Source organism: Caretta caretta, chromosome 14, assembly GCF_965140235.1.
Source record: "Caretta caretta isolate rCarCar2 chromosome 14, rCarCar1.hap1, whole genome shotgun sequence".
In the NCBI taxonomy this organism is placed as follows: domain Eukaryota; kingdom Metazoa; phylum Chordata; order Testudines; family Cheloniidae; genus Caretta; species Caretta caretta.
Genome location: NC_134219.1, coordinates 48,156,284 through 48,171,516, shown reverse-complemented (window position 1 = coordinate 48,171,516; position 15,233 = coordinate 48,156,284). Strand labels below are relative to the sequence as shown.

General features: G+C 54.5%; 2 protein-coding genes across 3 annotated transcripts; both read right to left on the bottom strand.

Moving 5' to 3' along the window:
• Positions 1 to 2,189: 2,189 nt before the first annotated feature.
• LOC142068996 (uncharacterized) lies at positions 2,190 to 4,904 on the bottom strand. The gene is made up of 5 exons (XM_075119118.1): positions 4,838 to 4,904; positions 4,047 to 4,118; positions 3,231 to 3,578; positions 3,012 to 3,134; positions 2,190 to 2,693 (listed from the first exon to the last, which is right to left on the bottom strand). The coding sequence occupies exons 1-5, from the start codon at positions 4,902 to 4,904 to the stop codon at positions 2,620 to 2,622; spliced, it is 684 nt and encodes a 227-aa protein (XP_074975219.1). The 3' UTR covers positions 2,190 to 2,619.
• Positions 4,905 to 6,100: 1,196 nt separating this feature from the next.
• On the bottom strand, positions 6,101 to 13,001 carry LOC142069161 (uncharacterized). 2 transcript variants are annotated; one of them, XM_075119603.1, is made up of 7 exons: positions 12,827 to 13,001; positions 11,495 to 11,629; positions 9,668 to 10,006; positions 7,532 to 7,879; positions 7,303 to 7,422; positions 7,021 to 7,058; positions 6,101 to 6,718 (listed from the first exon to the last, which is right to left on the bottom strand). In XM_075119603.1, exons 2-7 carry the CDS (start codon positions 11,559 to 11,561, stop codon positions 6,608 to 6,610), a joined length of 1,023 nt encoding a protein of 340 aa, XP_074975704.1. In that variant the 5' UTR covers positions 11,562 to 11,629; positions 12,827 to 13,001; the 3' UTR covers positions 6,101 to 6,607. The 2 variants fall into 2 exon arrangements, with proteins under 2 accessions (XP_074975704.1, XP_074975703.1); XM_075119602.1 differs by lacking the exon at positions 12,827 to 13,001 and having other exon boundaries at positions 11,495 to 12,264.
• Positions 13,002 to 15,233: the final 2,232 nt, after the last annotated feature.

The window sequence follows — 15,233 nt, the reverse complement described above, 5'->3', positions numbered from 1 at the left end:
GGGGCCAGATCATGAGCTTCTGGGAACCCGTTCCACTGAAGTCAGATGCGCTACAGACGATTGACACCACCTGGGGCCTGGCCCTAGAGATCCCTGAAGAAGGATCACACCAGCAGCCCTGCAGGGGCCACAGTCCCCTCCCCAGACCCACCCACACCCCGTGGCGGATTTAGAGTTAGTGGGGCCCTGTGCTCAGCTTCATTTTTGGGGCCCCGGCACCTTAGAGACTAACCAATTTATTTGAGCATGAGCTTTCGTGACCCCCATCCCTGTTTTTCGTTCTTTTTTTTCTTCCTCCCCCTCCTCTAGTATAAGGAATAGGAAGTAAATGAAAATCAAGTGAGGGACCTCGATGGCTTTTGTCGTCGAACTTTTTTTTCACAGACCACTTGAAAATTGCTAAGGGTCTCGGTGGACACTTAACGATCTTTCCAAATATTGTTTGTACCGTTAGCCAACTAGTGTAAAGTGCTTTGGATAAGAGCGCTTTATAAAAAAAACCATTGCGGTGCAGGGTCGGGCCAGGAGTTCGGGTGTGGGAGGGGGCTCAGGGTTGGGGTGCAGGGTCTGGGAGGGAGTTAGGGTGCAGGAGCAGGGTGGGGTTGGGGTGCAGGGTCTGGAGTTACGGTGTGGGAGGGGGCTCAGGGTTGGGGTGTGGGGTCTGAGAGTTAGGGTGCAGGAGCAGGCTGGGGGTTGGGGTGCAGCTTCTGGGAGGGAGTTAGGATGCGGGAGGGGGCTCAGGGCTGGGGCAGAGGGTTGGGGGGCAGGGCGCTTACCTGGGGCAGCTTCTGTTTGGTGCGCGAGGTGCAGGTGGAGATGGGGGGGGTGCAGGAGTCAGGGAGGTCGGGGGCTGGGGTGTGTGAGGGGGGTGCAGGAGTCAGGGCTGGGGTTGTGGGGAGGTCAGGAGCGAGGGCAGGGGGCTGGGTGTGTGGGGGCCTCACCTGGCCGCCAGCACCAGCCAGCAGCAGGAGCCCCGGGAGCCAGCAGGAGCCCGGCTCACCAGCTGGGCGAGCGCCCCGCACGCCACACCTCCAGCACGGCCCTTAAATGGCTCCCTCCCTGCTCTCCCCCGCAGCTTCTGCCCCCGCAAGGGTCCCCCCGCAGGGGGTCGTGGACGGTGCTGGGCTGCCCGGCCCGGGGTCCCCTTGTAGTTGGGGGGCCCCATGCCGGAGCACTGTGTGTTTGATTGTAAATCCGCCTCTGCCCACACCCAGGAGCCCGACGCCCGGAGCCACAGGCCGTTTCCTGTACCAAGGAGAACGATAACGGCAGCGGCCACTAGGGGGTGACAAAGCTCCCAGGTACCCACTGCTCCTGCACAGCCCCTTCTGCTCGCTCCCCGGGGCCGCTCGACAGGGGCGCCATTGTTGGGGGGGCAGGGGGCCTCCGGCCCCACTGCCCGCGCGTTTTTGCCCAGCCAATAAGAACGCGGAGGTGTATCTGGGAAACAGAGTGAAAGCGTCACTGAACCTCTTGGGGGGGGAAATGCTACGGGGATGGAGCTCTATAAATTCCAGCGAGAAAGAGAGAGATACGGTTCCACCAGGGAATGGGTCAAAAATGAACGACCCAACCACCGAGCAGCCCCGGGTTCGATGTTCTGATGTTCAGTCCAGTCTAGTTTATGCTGGCTCCACACTTCCCGTTTGCAGTGCGCTAAAGATGCATGAGGTGGGGGATTTGCCAACATACCCGCTCCCAGGTGGGGGTGAGGAGGACAATCCAGAGGACAGGGCTCAGGCCCGCCCTCTGGGCGACTCCATGGGGCCAGCTCAGCTCAGCCTCAGCATCCTCCGGAAATGTCACCTCCGGGGGAGGCCGGTGGAAGGGTTTGTTTTGAGCACCTCTGAGACGGCTGCAGCGAGAGGCCGGGGACAAGGGATGGATGTGGGGTGGCGGGGGGTGCTATGCACAGTGTGAGGGGCTGGCTGGTGAGTGTGCGTAGCTGCACCCCACTGGGAGGGAAGTGGGGTCTAATGGTTAGAGCACGGGGGGCACAGTCTGGGAGCCAGGACTCCTCGGTTCTCTCCCCGGCTCTGAGACAGGAGTGGGGCCTAGTGGGTACAGTGGTGCTGGGAGCCAGGACTCCTGGGTTCTGTCCTCAGTTCAGTGTCTCATCTTGGGCCATGTTCCTTCCCCGCCCTGTCATTTATTTTCTACGAGGAATAACATGATTGTGAATAAAGGAATTTTCACGTAATGGATTTTATTTCCACACATTGAAATATATCTATTTTTGCAACACGTGTCTCTTTGAATCGGCAAATTCCTTCTGACAAATCAAGCCTGCTCCAGACCGGTTTTTCCTGTATAAACCAGGTACCTTTTCTCTAGAATTCGGTTTTCTCTGGCAGCTGACTCCATTACACCATGTAATTTACATTCGTAAAAGGAAAAATATTGTCCAACACGGAATGAATCTGGAGAAATATTTCCTTTTCTTTACTGTTCTTCTCACACCCATGATGTGGAGGTCAGACCCACAGACAGAAGCAGAGAAGAGCGGAGAAGCCCCGCCCACGCAGAAGCCCCCGGCAGGTGGCTCAGAGTCCAGCGAAGTCTGACGGCTTCTGAACCTGGAGCTCGGAAAATCCGGCTGGTGACTGGCCCCCTGAGGAGCTAAATAAGAGACACCTGTCCTGGTGCCGGGGGCGGCTTGGAGCCAGCACCCACTGCGGGATCCACGGGGACAGCTGGGAAACAGAACAAGAGCGTCACTGAACAGACTGGGGGGAAACGCTACGGGGATGGAGCCCAATAAATACCAGAAAGAGACTGATTCCACCTCTGGGGTAGAACGCAGGGGCTGTTTATACAGGGACCCCTCACGCGGCGCTGGGACACGGCCCCTCTGGAGTGGGTTGTGGCGCCTGGTAACATGGGGATCCCTCGCACAGTGCTGAGAAGCAGCTGCTCTGGGGTGGGGCAGGGGCTGGTTACCAGCCCGTGCAATGATGCCATGTAACTGTTTGGGACAGGAAGTGAAGGCAGAACCCGCGTGGAGGCGGTACCGTTCCAAGGCCGCAGGCTGAGGATGATTCCCAGGGAGAAGAGAACGACGAATGACAGGGAGATGATGGCTCGGTAAAAGAGGGGCCCAAAGACCCGACAGAGCTCACGTTCCCCTGCAGCCCCTAGACAATAGAAATGAGGGGTTAGGAGATTCCTGGGATGACGCCCCCTGGAGGGGACAGGCCCCGTGCCCCTTTCCCTGCCCCCCTCACTCTCACCAGTCGCACTCTGGTTTCTCCGCATCACTCTCAGCTCGGTGCCTCCTCCCATCCCTGTCTCCCCACGGTCGAGTTCGATGCAGCACTGATAGAGGCCGGAGTCCCGCTCCTGCAGCTCAGCCAGGGTCAGCGTCGCCTTCCCCTGTCTGTGCTCGTCCATCCTGGACACACGGAGCCGCCCCCGGTAGAAGGGGTGGTTAGAATCCAGCTCCAGATCCTCTCCGGATCCCCTGAGCCAAAGCACCTTGGTTCTCTTGCTGTCTCTGGTCTGGAAGGTGCAGCTCAGGGTCATGTTCTCCCCGGCTGTCATGTTGAGGGACCTGGGCTCCTGGGAAACTCCCAGACCAGCTAGGGAAGAAAGAGAATCTGCATCATACACCAGACAGCACCGTGCAGCTGGATAGACCCGTCCTGGCCTTTAGAGAGAGCATCAGCCACTGTATTCCTGTGTGTAGAGCTAATCTTCCATCTCTCTCTAGTTTAGTAGCAGTTTCTGTCTCTCTGTTCCCTGATTCTCCTTCATCCCTCCACCCATCCTCTGATCCTAGATCCATCCATCTATTCTCCTATCCTAGCTCCATCCATCTGTAGACCCAGCTGGTCATAGACCCATCTCCAGTCCTAGATCCGTCCATCCAAACTCTCATTCCTAGATCCATGTCTGTCAATCCATTCATCCATTCTCGTCCCTCGCTCCCTAGATCCACATCCATCTGTCTATCCCCACGGAAGATCTGCAATCCCAGATGCTGGATAAATCCAGTAATTTGCTCACCTTATCAAGAGCCGTATCGCTGAGCTCTGTGGCAGACTCACCTGGTTTCTGGGCAGACGCTCCAACATTTGGGATCTGCACTCTCTTGCAACCGGCTGGAATTTCTGCGACAGCTTCGTTTGAATGAAAAAACAGGAGTGGGTGGGTGAGGATCTGTGGCCTGCAAGGTGTAGGAGTTCAGACCAGATGATCATGATGGTCCCTTCTGGCCTTAATGGCTATGAGAATATTTTAGTGCATTTCTGATGGCCACCATCTTGGCCAACACCCTGCGGATTGAACTGGGGACCTCAAAATCTAAAAGCACAAGTTGCTACAGCTTGAGCTAGAAGAGCTGGGGGAAGTAGCCATTTGTATTCTGGGTAGATCAGCAGGGAATGTGATCTCTTAACTCTCACTCTCCAGTGAGTGACACATTCAGTACGGAAATGAACGATCCAGTCTGCACAGCAGCCCTGGGTTGGCAAATCCGATGTTAAATCCAGTCTAGTTGACACTGGCCCCACGTGCTCTGTTTGCAGCATGCTAAAGATTTGTGTGGGGAGCGAGAGATTAGAGACATCTCAGGAAGGGAGGGATAGATCCCATGGGGAGAAGGATGGAGGGACAAGTATTGTCGAGGGAAGGATTGATGGAGGGAAGGATGGGTGGATGGATACTGCACAGGGGTGGATAGAAAACAGAGGGGAGGGTGGATGGATTAGTTTAGATAGATGGGGATGTATAGGGATGGCTAGATACGGCTGTGGGGATGGGGAGGGATGGACAGATGGAGCTGGGGGACTAGACAGACCGACGCCCAGGCTAGCTAGCCAAAAAGTTGCTGACATACCTGCTGCCCAGGTGGGGATGAGGAGGACAATGCAGAGGACGGGGCTCAGAGCTAGCAGCTGCTTCATGGTCCCCGCTGTCTTGGGCAGCTCCGCGGGGCCCGCTCAGCTCCGCCTCAGCATCCTCCGGAAGCGTCAGCCTACGAGGGCCGGTGGAAGCATTTGTGGTCAGCACCTCTGAGATGGGCCGGATAAGGGGGGGAGGAGAGTTACATGTGCGTCTGTGCTATTAAACGTGACAGGGGCCTGTGTACGTGTCTGTGACCATGTGCGACCCCTGCTGGCATGGATCAGCCCCGCTCCTCTGTGTGTCCTGGACCCCAGACCACCCACAGCTGTGGGGGATTCCCCTCTACTCAGAGCTGGGGTGGCCTGTGAATCGGGAGCAGGGGGAGTGGGGTCCCCGTCCCCACACCTCCTTGTAGCTCCCCGTCAGCCTTGGGATGTAGCAGAGGGACAGCTGGCCTGTCTGTAAGGTAGGCGGGTTTGGCACCGTGTGTTTTATTAGGGGGGATGTGGATGGAAGAGGGTGGAACGATCCGTCCTCAGCGCTTTCGGTCTGTCTGTCAGCAATTCATCCTGTCCATCTGTCTGTGGAGAAGGCCCTGTCTGCATCCACCCATCTCTCCGTCCAACCACCACTCCATCCATCTGTCTGTGGAGAAGGCCCTGTCTGCATCCACCCATCTCTCCATCCATCCACCACTCCATCCATCTGTCTGTGGTAGGGCCCTGTCTGCATCTGTCCACCCATTGCTGTGTCCATCCATCCATCGCTCTGTCCATCTGTCTTTGGTACGGCCCTGTCTCCATCCATCTGTCTGTGGTAGGGCCCTCTGTCCGTCCATCCATCCATCCATCTGTAATACACTCTCTATTTGTCTATAGTGCTGTCCCCCTCCCCTCTGTAATATGCTCTCTCTTTTCATCCCGCACATCCCATTTTCCCAATCCACCCCCGTCACCTCCAGCTCCTCCCTGACAGTGGAAACCCCCCAGTGATCCTGTCACCGACACGTAGCTCCCAGCTGTCCCTGGGATAGCTGATCTCCTCCAGCAGTCCCTGGAGTCAGCAGCTCCCTCCGGGATCCACTGGGGGATCATTTCGGGGCAGTGAGAGGGGGCTGGGACCCACGGAGCGATAAGGAAACCATCACCACTGGGAGACCACGACAAGGAGACTGAAGAGAAGAGGGAAGTGAGGCAGAAAAAGCAAAAGTTTATACCCAAACACATTTTTTCAAAAAACCGCTGAAAACAGACAATTTTTCACACAAAGAAATTATTTAATTTTTAGACCAAAAAAAAATCACTTTCTTTGAGACATTCCAGCTGGCTGGAGCACTCACGCTGGTCGCTCAGACCAGTTCCACCGCCCACACGATGCTGAGCTGGGCGAGCGTTTCTCTTCGTGCTCAGTTAGGAAGAGGGACCAGACGCTGCGCTAATTACCCCCAGCTGGTCACGCTCCACAGGGAGATGTTGCAATCACTCCGGAGAGGACAGGGAAATAACACACAGGGACGTGATATAGTTATATCCAGGAGGCCCCGGAGAAGTCATTTCCTGAGGGTCAGACCATGCCCTAGTAGATTATTCCCTGCCGTAGAGAGGGCTAGTGGGGTTTTGTTGGGGTTCACACGGACCTTCACACCCATAATTTTCTTCTGCTCTCCCTCAAACCCTGTGAGGGTCTCCTCCTGTGGGGAATTCCCTGCTGGCGGCGTGGCTGTGAGTGTGAGGGACTCAGGTGCTGCTGGGTGCGGAGGGACTCAGCGCCGCTGGGCATGGTTGGAGGTGTGTTCCCTGCGTCCTGGAGTCTGGATTTTAATCTCTGCGTACTGCACGCTCTCGCACTCCTCGGCCCCCCGGCTGCCGTGGCCCTGTGTTGGACAGACACGCTGTGAGGACGCCGTCACCCCAGATCTGGTCTCTTGTTTCAGGCCAATTTAGGTAGCTCCCAGGGAGCAAATCCCACAGTGTTACCCCAGATCGGAGGGGTTGGGAGTCAGGACTCCTGGGTTCTCTCCCCAGCTCTGGGAGGGGACTGGGGGGTTAGAGCAGGGGGGATGGGAGCAAGGACTCCTGGGTTCTCTCCCCACACTGTATTGTACCAGTCCTTATTGGCACCCGGAGACCAGACCCAAGCACTGTATGGAACAGGGCCCAGCCTGCATTGTCTCACCTTTGGCTGCCGCTGGCGGGGCTGCGAGGGGGGCGGCGCTGCGGAAGAAGGGAGAAGAAAGGAACGTTAAAACGGAGGAGTGTGAGAGAGAGTCTGGAGTGAAGAGGGAAGCTGCAGAGATCTAGGGACGGGAGGAGAAGGAAGGACATGGGGGGTTCGTTATATGGACAGACAACCCAGCATGGACCACAACGGACAGACGGCCACTAGGATCTGTTCATTAGGAGAGGCCCTGGCCCATGGGGACAGGAGGTTAGCGGGGGAAAGGCTCCGGTTTGGTACCTCGGCGTCTCTTCAGGAGGAGGGTGGCTACCAGGCCGAGGATGAGAAGGAGCCCCAGGGCGATGGCGACCTGATACAGGAGCTCCCAGGCACAGCACCCTACTGGGGCAGGTTTATTACCTGGGCGATGGAAAGAAGCGTTAGGGGATTCGCAGCCCCTTGAGCCAGCCAGTCCCCTGCCCTGGGGCCGCAGAGGGGGAAGACCCCATGCCCCCATTCCCCACCTCACCTGTGTCACTCTGGTTTCTCCCCATCACCTGCAGCTCGGTGCCCGCTCCTGTCCCGCTCTCTCCCTGGTGGATGCTGATCTGACACTGATAGAGACCAGAGTCCCTCTTCTCCAACTCCGACAGGGTCAGCGTGGCCTCCCCTTTCCGGAGCAGATCCAGGTCGGACATATTGAGCCGTCCGCTGTAGAAGGGATGGTCAGATTCCAGTATGACTCCGGGTACTCTAGTCCACGTCGCTTTGGCCACGGTGCCCTGTCTGTACTTGAAGGAGCAGCTGAGGTTCACGGTCTCGCCGGGGGACGCTCGGAGGACAACGGGGCTCTGAAGCACTGTGAGACCTTCGTGAACTAGGACAATAAACATTATAGCATCAAAGGAAAATGACAACGAGTGGTATCAAGACACGCCCCAGCTGCCCAAAACCTTAGCAGCACGGAGAGAAGAAGCTAAGGGGGAAGAAATGTGCGTTCCTGTCCACCTTGCCATTGCTCACAACACTCTCGATAACACACTGCACAGGGCTTTCACTTCCACCCCAACAAAGACCCACCATCAACACTGCTCTGGGCACGGCAGATGCTCACAGAGACGTTAGATGTCAAATCACTCAGGACAGTTAAGTCCAAAGCAGACTACGAGGAATTACAAAGGGATCTCACTAAACTCGGGGACTGGGCAACAAAATGGCCGATGAAACTCAAGGGTGGTAAATGTAAAGTCATGTACATTGGAAAGCAGAATCCCAACTATACATAGAAACTGATGGGGTCTCAATTAGCTGTTACCACTCAAGAGAGATCTTGGAGTCGTTGTGGATAGTTCTCTGCAAACATCCACTCACTGTGTAGCGGCAGTGAAAAATGTCACCAGACTGTGAGTATCCATTCAGAAGGGGAGAGATAAAAAGACAGAAAATATCCTATTGCCTCTATATAAATCCATGGTACACCCGCACCTTGGACCCTGCATGCAGTTTTGGTCGCCTCAAATCAAGCAAAGATACATTAGAATTGCAAAAGGTACAGAGAAGGGCAACCAAAACAATGAGGGGTATGGAACGGCTTCCCCCTTACAAGGACCAGGAAACCCCCTTACAAATTAAAGTGGCAGCTTGTCATTTTAACCCTTTTAAATACACCACAAACACATGCCTCCACTTTATACAATTTGTGCTTCAAACTAGAGGGGTCAGAATTCGTCCTGACAGAACGTTTTCCTCTTGGGAAATGCCGTCTCGTCGACAGGGTGACAATTGTTTTAAAACTGGGGGAGAGAAAGAGTTTTTGATAGGGTCAAAAGGGAATGATTTGATTTTGCATTTCCAGACTGGTTTGACTTGATATTATTAAGAGGAGTCAATACTGAAATGAAAAATTTAGTTTATGGAAACAGAATACTTCTCATTGACCTGATGGGACATATCCTTATCTATCAATGCATCCATCCATGCACTCATCCTCCACCCCTAGATCTATGTTGATAGATAGATAGATAGATTAGATATTCTTTTTGGGGTGGGATGGATGGGTACATAGATAAACAGATAGATGAGATGTAGGGGTAGGGCTGAATGAGCAGACAGAGATGGATCTAGGGGTGGGGTAGGTCGATGGATGGACACACAGAGATGGATCTAAGGGTGGGGTGGGTGGATGGATGGACACACAGGGATGGATCTAGGGGTGGGGTAGGTGGATGGATGGACAGACAGAGACGGATCTAGGGATAGGGTATATGGACAGATAGGGCTGAATATAGTGGAGTGGGGAAGAAGGACAGATGGACAGACAGAGATGGATCTAGGGGTGGGGCAGATGGACAGACGGACAGACAGAGATAGATCTAGGGGTGGGGTAGGTGGATGGATGGACACACAGAGATGGATCTAGGGGTGGGGTAGGTGGATGGATGGACAGACAGAGATGGATCTAGGGGTAGGGTAGGTGGACATCCCCCTGGAAGCCCTAGACAATAGAAATGAGGGGTTAGGAGATTCCTGGACTAAAGCCCCATAGAGGGGACAGCCCCGTAACCCATTCCCACCTCCTGAGCCAGCCAGTCCCCCACCCTGGGGCCGGATCGGTGCTGACACCCCATACAGGGCGAAGGCCCCGTGCCCCCATTCCGCACCTCACCTGTGTCACTCTGGTTTCTCTTCATCACCTGCAGCTTGGTGCCCGCTCCTGTCCCTCTGACTCTCTGGCCGATGCTGACATGACACTGATAGAGACCAGAGTCCCGCTTCTCCAATTCAGACAGGGTCAGTGTGGCCTCCCCTTTCCGAAGCAGATCCAGGTCGGACATACTGAGCCGTCCGCTGTAGAAGGGATGGTAAGATTCCAGCACAACCCCGGGTGCTATGGTCCAGATCACTTTGTCCACGCTGCCCCATCTGTACTCGAAGGAGCAGCTGAGGTTCATGGTCTCGCCGGGGGACGCTCGGAGGACAGCTGGGCTCTGACGTACTGTGAGACCTTCGTGAACCAGGGCAATAAACATTATAGCAGCAAAGGAAAACGATGAGGAGTGGTATCAAGACACTCCCCAGCCGCCCAAAACCTTAGCCGCACAGCGAGAAGAAGCTAAGGGGAAAGAATTGTGCATTCCTGTCCACCTTGCTATTGCTCACAACACTCTCGATAACACACTGCACAGGGCTTTCCTTCCACCCCAACAGAGACCCGACATCAACACTGCTCTGGGCATGGCAGATGCTCACAGAGACGTTAGACGTCAAATCACTCAGGACAGCTAAGTCCAAAGCAGACTGCGAGGAATTACAAAGGGATCTCACTAAACTCGGTGACTGGGCAACAAAATGGCCGATGAAACTCAATGATGGTAAATGCAAAGTCATGCACATTGGAAAACAGAATCCCAACTATACATAGAAACTGATGGGGTCTCAATTAGCTGTTACCACTCAAGAGAGATCTTGGAGTCGTTGTGGATAGTTCTCTGCAAACATCCTCTCCATGTGCAGCGTCAGTGCAAAAAGTCACTAGACTGTGAGCATCCATTAGGAAGGGGAGAGATAAAAAGACAGAAAATATCCTATTGCCTCTATATAAATCCATGTTTCGCCCGCACCTTGGACCCTGCGTGCAGTTTTGGTCGCCTCAAATCAAGTAAAGATACATTAGAATTGCAAAAGGTACAGAGAAGGGCAACCAAATCAATGAGAGGTATGGAACGGTTTCCCCCTTACAAGGACCAGGAAACCCCCTTACAAATTAAATTGGCAGCTTGTCATTTTAACCCTTTTAAATACACCACAAACACATGCCTCCACTTCATACAATTTGTGCTTGAAACCAGAGGGGGTCAGAATTTGTCCTGACGGAACATTTTCCTCTTGGGAAATGCCATCTCATCGAAAGGGTGACAATTGGTTTAAAAATGTAGGGGAGAAAGCGTTTTTGATAGGGTCAAAAGGGAATGATTTGATTTTGCATTTCCAGACTGATTTGATTTGCTATTATTAAGAAGAGTCAATACTGAAATGAAATATTTGTTTTATGGAAACAGAATACTTCTCATTGACGTGATGTGACATATCCACATCTATCTATGCATCCATGCACGCATCCTCCACCCCTAGATCTAGATAGATATAGATATTCTTTTTGGGGTGGGATGGATGGGTACATAGATAAAAAGATAGATGAGATGAATGTCGGGGTAGGGCTGAATGGGTAAACAGAGATGGATCTAGGGATAAGGTAGGTGGATGGATGGACACACACAGATAGATCTAGGGATGGAGTAGGTGGATGGAAGGACAGACAGAGATGGATCTAGGGATAGGGTAAATGGACAGATAGGGCTGAATATAGTGGAGTGGGGTAGAAGGACAGATGGACAGACAGATGGATCTAGGGATTGGGTAGGTCGATGGATGGACACACAGAGATGGATCTAGGGTTGGGGTAAGTGGATGGATGGACACATAAAATTAGTACCTGCTCCCCAGGTGGGGATGAGGAGGACGGCGCAGAGGACGGTGCTCAGGCCTGGCAGCTGCTCCATGGTCCCTGCTCTCTGGGGAGCTCCGCGGCCCAGCTCAGCTCAGCCTCAGCATCCTCCGGAAATGTCACCTGGGGGGGGGTGGAAAGTTTTGTGGCCTGAGCTTCTGAGATGGCTGCAGCAAGAGGCTGGGGACGAGGGCTGGACGGGGGTGGGGGGGTGCATTCCTCTGGCCCGTGCTGGGAGGGGAGTGGGGTCTAGTGGTTAGAGCAAGGGGAGATGGGGGGCTGAGAGCCAGGACTCCTGGGTTCAGTCCTCAGTTCATTCTCTCATCTTGGGTCATGCTCCTTACCCTCTCTGGGATATTTTGTCATGAGGAATAACATTATTTTACAGAAAGGAATTTTTGCTTAATATCTTTTATTTTCACACCCTGAGGTATATTTATATATATAAATATTACGTGTCTCTTGCCATCGGCGTATTCCTTCTAAAAAACCAAACGTGCTCCGGACAGTCTTTATCTGCGTTATACAGAAATGTTTTGTACAGAAATGTTTTCCGATGAAGTGAGCTGTAGCTCACGAAAGCTTATGCTCAAATAAATTGGTTAGTCTCTCAGGTGCCGCAAGTCCTCCTGTTCTTTTTGTATGAGAAGGGAAACAGGAACACGACCATATTGCTTTCATGGCTAAATGCCAAGATTCCTGCACTATAAACAACAGTAATATCTACATTAAGTTGATGTTAATTGGGTTCCAAACGTTTGCCGGAGCTTGTATGGATAAAGTAGCTCTTTTCTTTAGCTCTTGGCAAGATCACACGAGACATACGGGAATCCTGCTGCAACAGCAGATCCAATCTACTATTCTTCTCACCAAGTTTTACCTTGAGTTTATAAAGAGATTCAATCATGTTATTGAACGTGACTTGGATAAACCATTTCTGTTCTACACTGGTACGGCTTCTAACCCAATACAAGCTGTAGTAAATCAGAACCAAGGGTGGGGAGCTCTTGGGATGCACTCAGCGATGTTTCGTCATCCCTTCCTGCATCCATTTTGCATTTGGGGTGTGACGTTAGGAGTGTAATATATCTCAGAGAAAGGAGACAGGGCCAGAAAGAATCAATGAACTCCCAGACTGACCTGATCCAAGGCCGAACTTTAGAGACTGGTTAGACAGATCTGTAAATGAACAGAGCTCTGAAATGCAACGAGGCCGGGCAGTTTAAGGGGACTGCGTTGTTTGGACTTCTGAGTAACCAGGGAGCTCGTACAGAGGCTGTTTGGGGCTGGCTGGGTAAATCTCAGGATTGGAATATTCACCAGCTTTTGGGGTTTGTCTTCCTCGTTCTGTTTGCCGTTCACCCTGATTGAGTGACCTCAGCTGGCTCCCACGGGCACCATCCTCACACTGCAGCTGTGGGGAGAGAGTGAGGAGAGGTGGAGCCGGGGGGAGGGCTGGGAGTCAGGACTCCTGGGTTCTATCCTAAGTTCTGGTTCAGTGTGGTTTAGCAGAAAAAGACTCCCATGCCCCCCTGACTCTAACCCCCTAGTCCCCACTCCCATCGCAGAGCTGGGAGAGAACCCAGGAGTCCAGACCCTTTGTCATCCTTCAGTTCAGGTCTGTGCAGAGCCTGGCATGACAGGGGTCCCGATCTTTCCCAGAGGGGAGGGGTCTGTGCAGCACTGAGCAGCATGAGGGAGGGTCCATTTGCGACTGGTACTTTCTGCAGTTTCTGTGGTGGGCTGAAACGTGCCGAGTTGCTCGGGGCTCTGTCTTCACTTTCACCCCTGCGCATCGTGGTGAAAAACAGGAAATTCAGCCTCTTTCAGGGCTGCAGCTTCTGCAAAGGTGGCAGCTGGGAGGGAAGCGGGGACCAGGGGTGAGTTACAATCAGCTACAGAAGTGTCGGAGTCAGGGCCGGGTGCCACGCACAAATAACTGACCACGGTTTCCGTCCCGCGAGCTGGAGTCGACCTCCAGGCGCTCAGCTTGCAGAGCCAAAAATGCTTCTAGCTCTCATGGGTGTAAGAAATCTCTCCAGCCAGGGGCGAGTGGGACCCATGCCTGAGTCTGCAGAGACCCTGAGCTGGTCGCTCTGGGAAGGGAGAGCTGCCCCAAGTGTGATCGGAGTGGGCTGGCTCAGGGGGGCTCTAACTCACTGGACCCCTCTCCTCTCCCAGAGCTGGGGAGAGAACCCAGGAGTCCTGGCTCCCAACCCCCTGCTCTGAACCCACAAGACCCCACTCGCCTCCCCGTGTACGTCACCCTCTGGCGAGCATAAAGGGCCGATTCAGGTTTGATTTTCTAGGGTTCCTTCCGAAAATGTAACTCTGCCCAGCTCGAGCCCCACCCCGAGACCAGGTCACAAAAATTTATGCTGTCAAAGCCTCTGGGCCGGATCCCAGCTGGTGTCAAGCGGCCGCGCGGCCACTGACCTCAATGGGGCCAGATCCTGAGCTTCTGGGAACCCGTTCCACTGAAGTCAGATGCGCTACAGACGATTGACACCACCTGGGGCCTGGCCCTAGAGATCTCTGAAGAAGGATCACACCAGCAGCCCTGCAGGGGCCACAGTCCCCTCCCCAGACCCACCCACACCCCGTGGCGGATTTAGAGTTAGTGGGGCCCTGTGCTCAGCTTCATTTTTGGGGCCCCCCCCCAGGACCCAGCCAAGAAAAAACATTCTCTCTTCTCTCCCCCATCCCTGTTTTTCGTTCTTTTTTTTCTTCCTCCCCCTCCTCTCGTATAAGGAATAGGAAGTAAATGAAAATCAAGTGAGGGACCTCGATGGCTTTTGTCGTCGAACTTTTTTTTCACAGACCACTTGAAAATTGCTAAGGGTCTCGGTGGACACTTAACGATCTTTCCAAATATTGTTTGTACCGTTAGCCAACTAGTGTAAAGTGCTTTGGATAAGAGCGCTTTATAAAAAAAACCATTGCGGTGCAGGGTCGGGCCAGGAGTTCGGGTGTGGGCAGGGGCTCAGGGTTTGGGTGCAGGGTCTGGGAGGGAGTTAGGGTGCAGGAGCGGGGTGGGGTTGGGGTGCAGGGTCTGGAGTTACGGTGTGGGAGGGGGCTCAGGGTTGGGGTGTGGGGTCTGAGAGTTAGGGTGCAGGAGCAGGCTGGGGGTTGGGGTGCAGCTTCTGGGAGGGAGTTAGGATGCGGGAGGGGGCTCAGGGCTGGGGCAGAGGGTTGGGGGGCAGGGCGCTTACCTGGGGCAGCTTCTGTTTGGTGCGCGAGGTGCAGGTGGAGATGGGGGGGGTGCAGGAGTCAGGGAGGTCGGGGGCTGGGGTGTGTGAGGGGGGTGCAGGAGTCAGGGCTGGGGTTGTGGGGAGGTCAGGAGCGAGGGCAGGGGGCTGGGTGTGTGGGGGCCTCACCTGGCCGCCAGCACCAGCCAGCAGCAGGAGCCCCGGGAGCCAGCAGGAGCCCGGCTCACCAGCTGGGCGAGCGCCCCGCACGCCACACCTCCAGCACGGCCCTTAAATGGCTCCCTCCCTGCTCTCCCCCGCAGCTTCTGCCCCCGCAAGGGTCCCCCCGCAGGGGGTCGTGGACGGTGCTGGGCTGCCCGGCCCGGGGTCCCCCTGTAGTTGGGGGGCCCCATGCCGGAGCACTGTGTGTTTGATTGTAAATCCGCCTCTGCCCACACCCAGGAGCCCGACGCCCGGAGCCACAGGCCGTTTCCTGTACCAAGGAGAACGATAACGGCAGCGGCCACTAGGGGGTGACA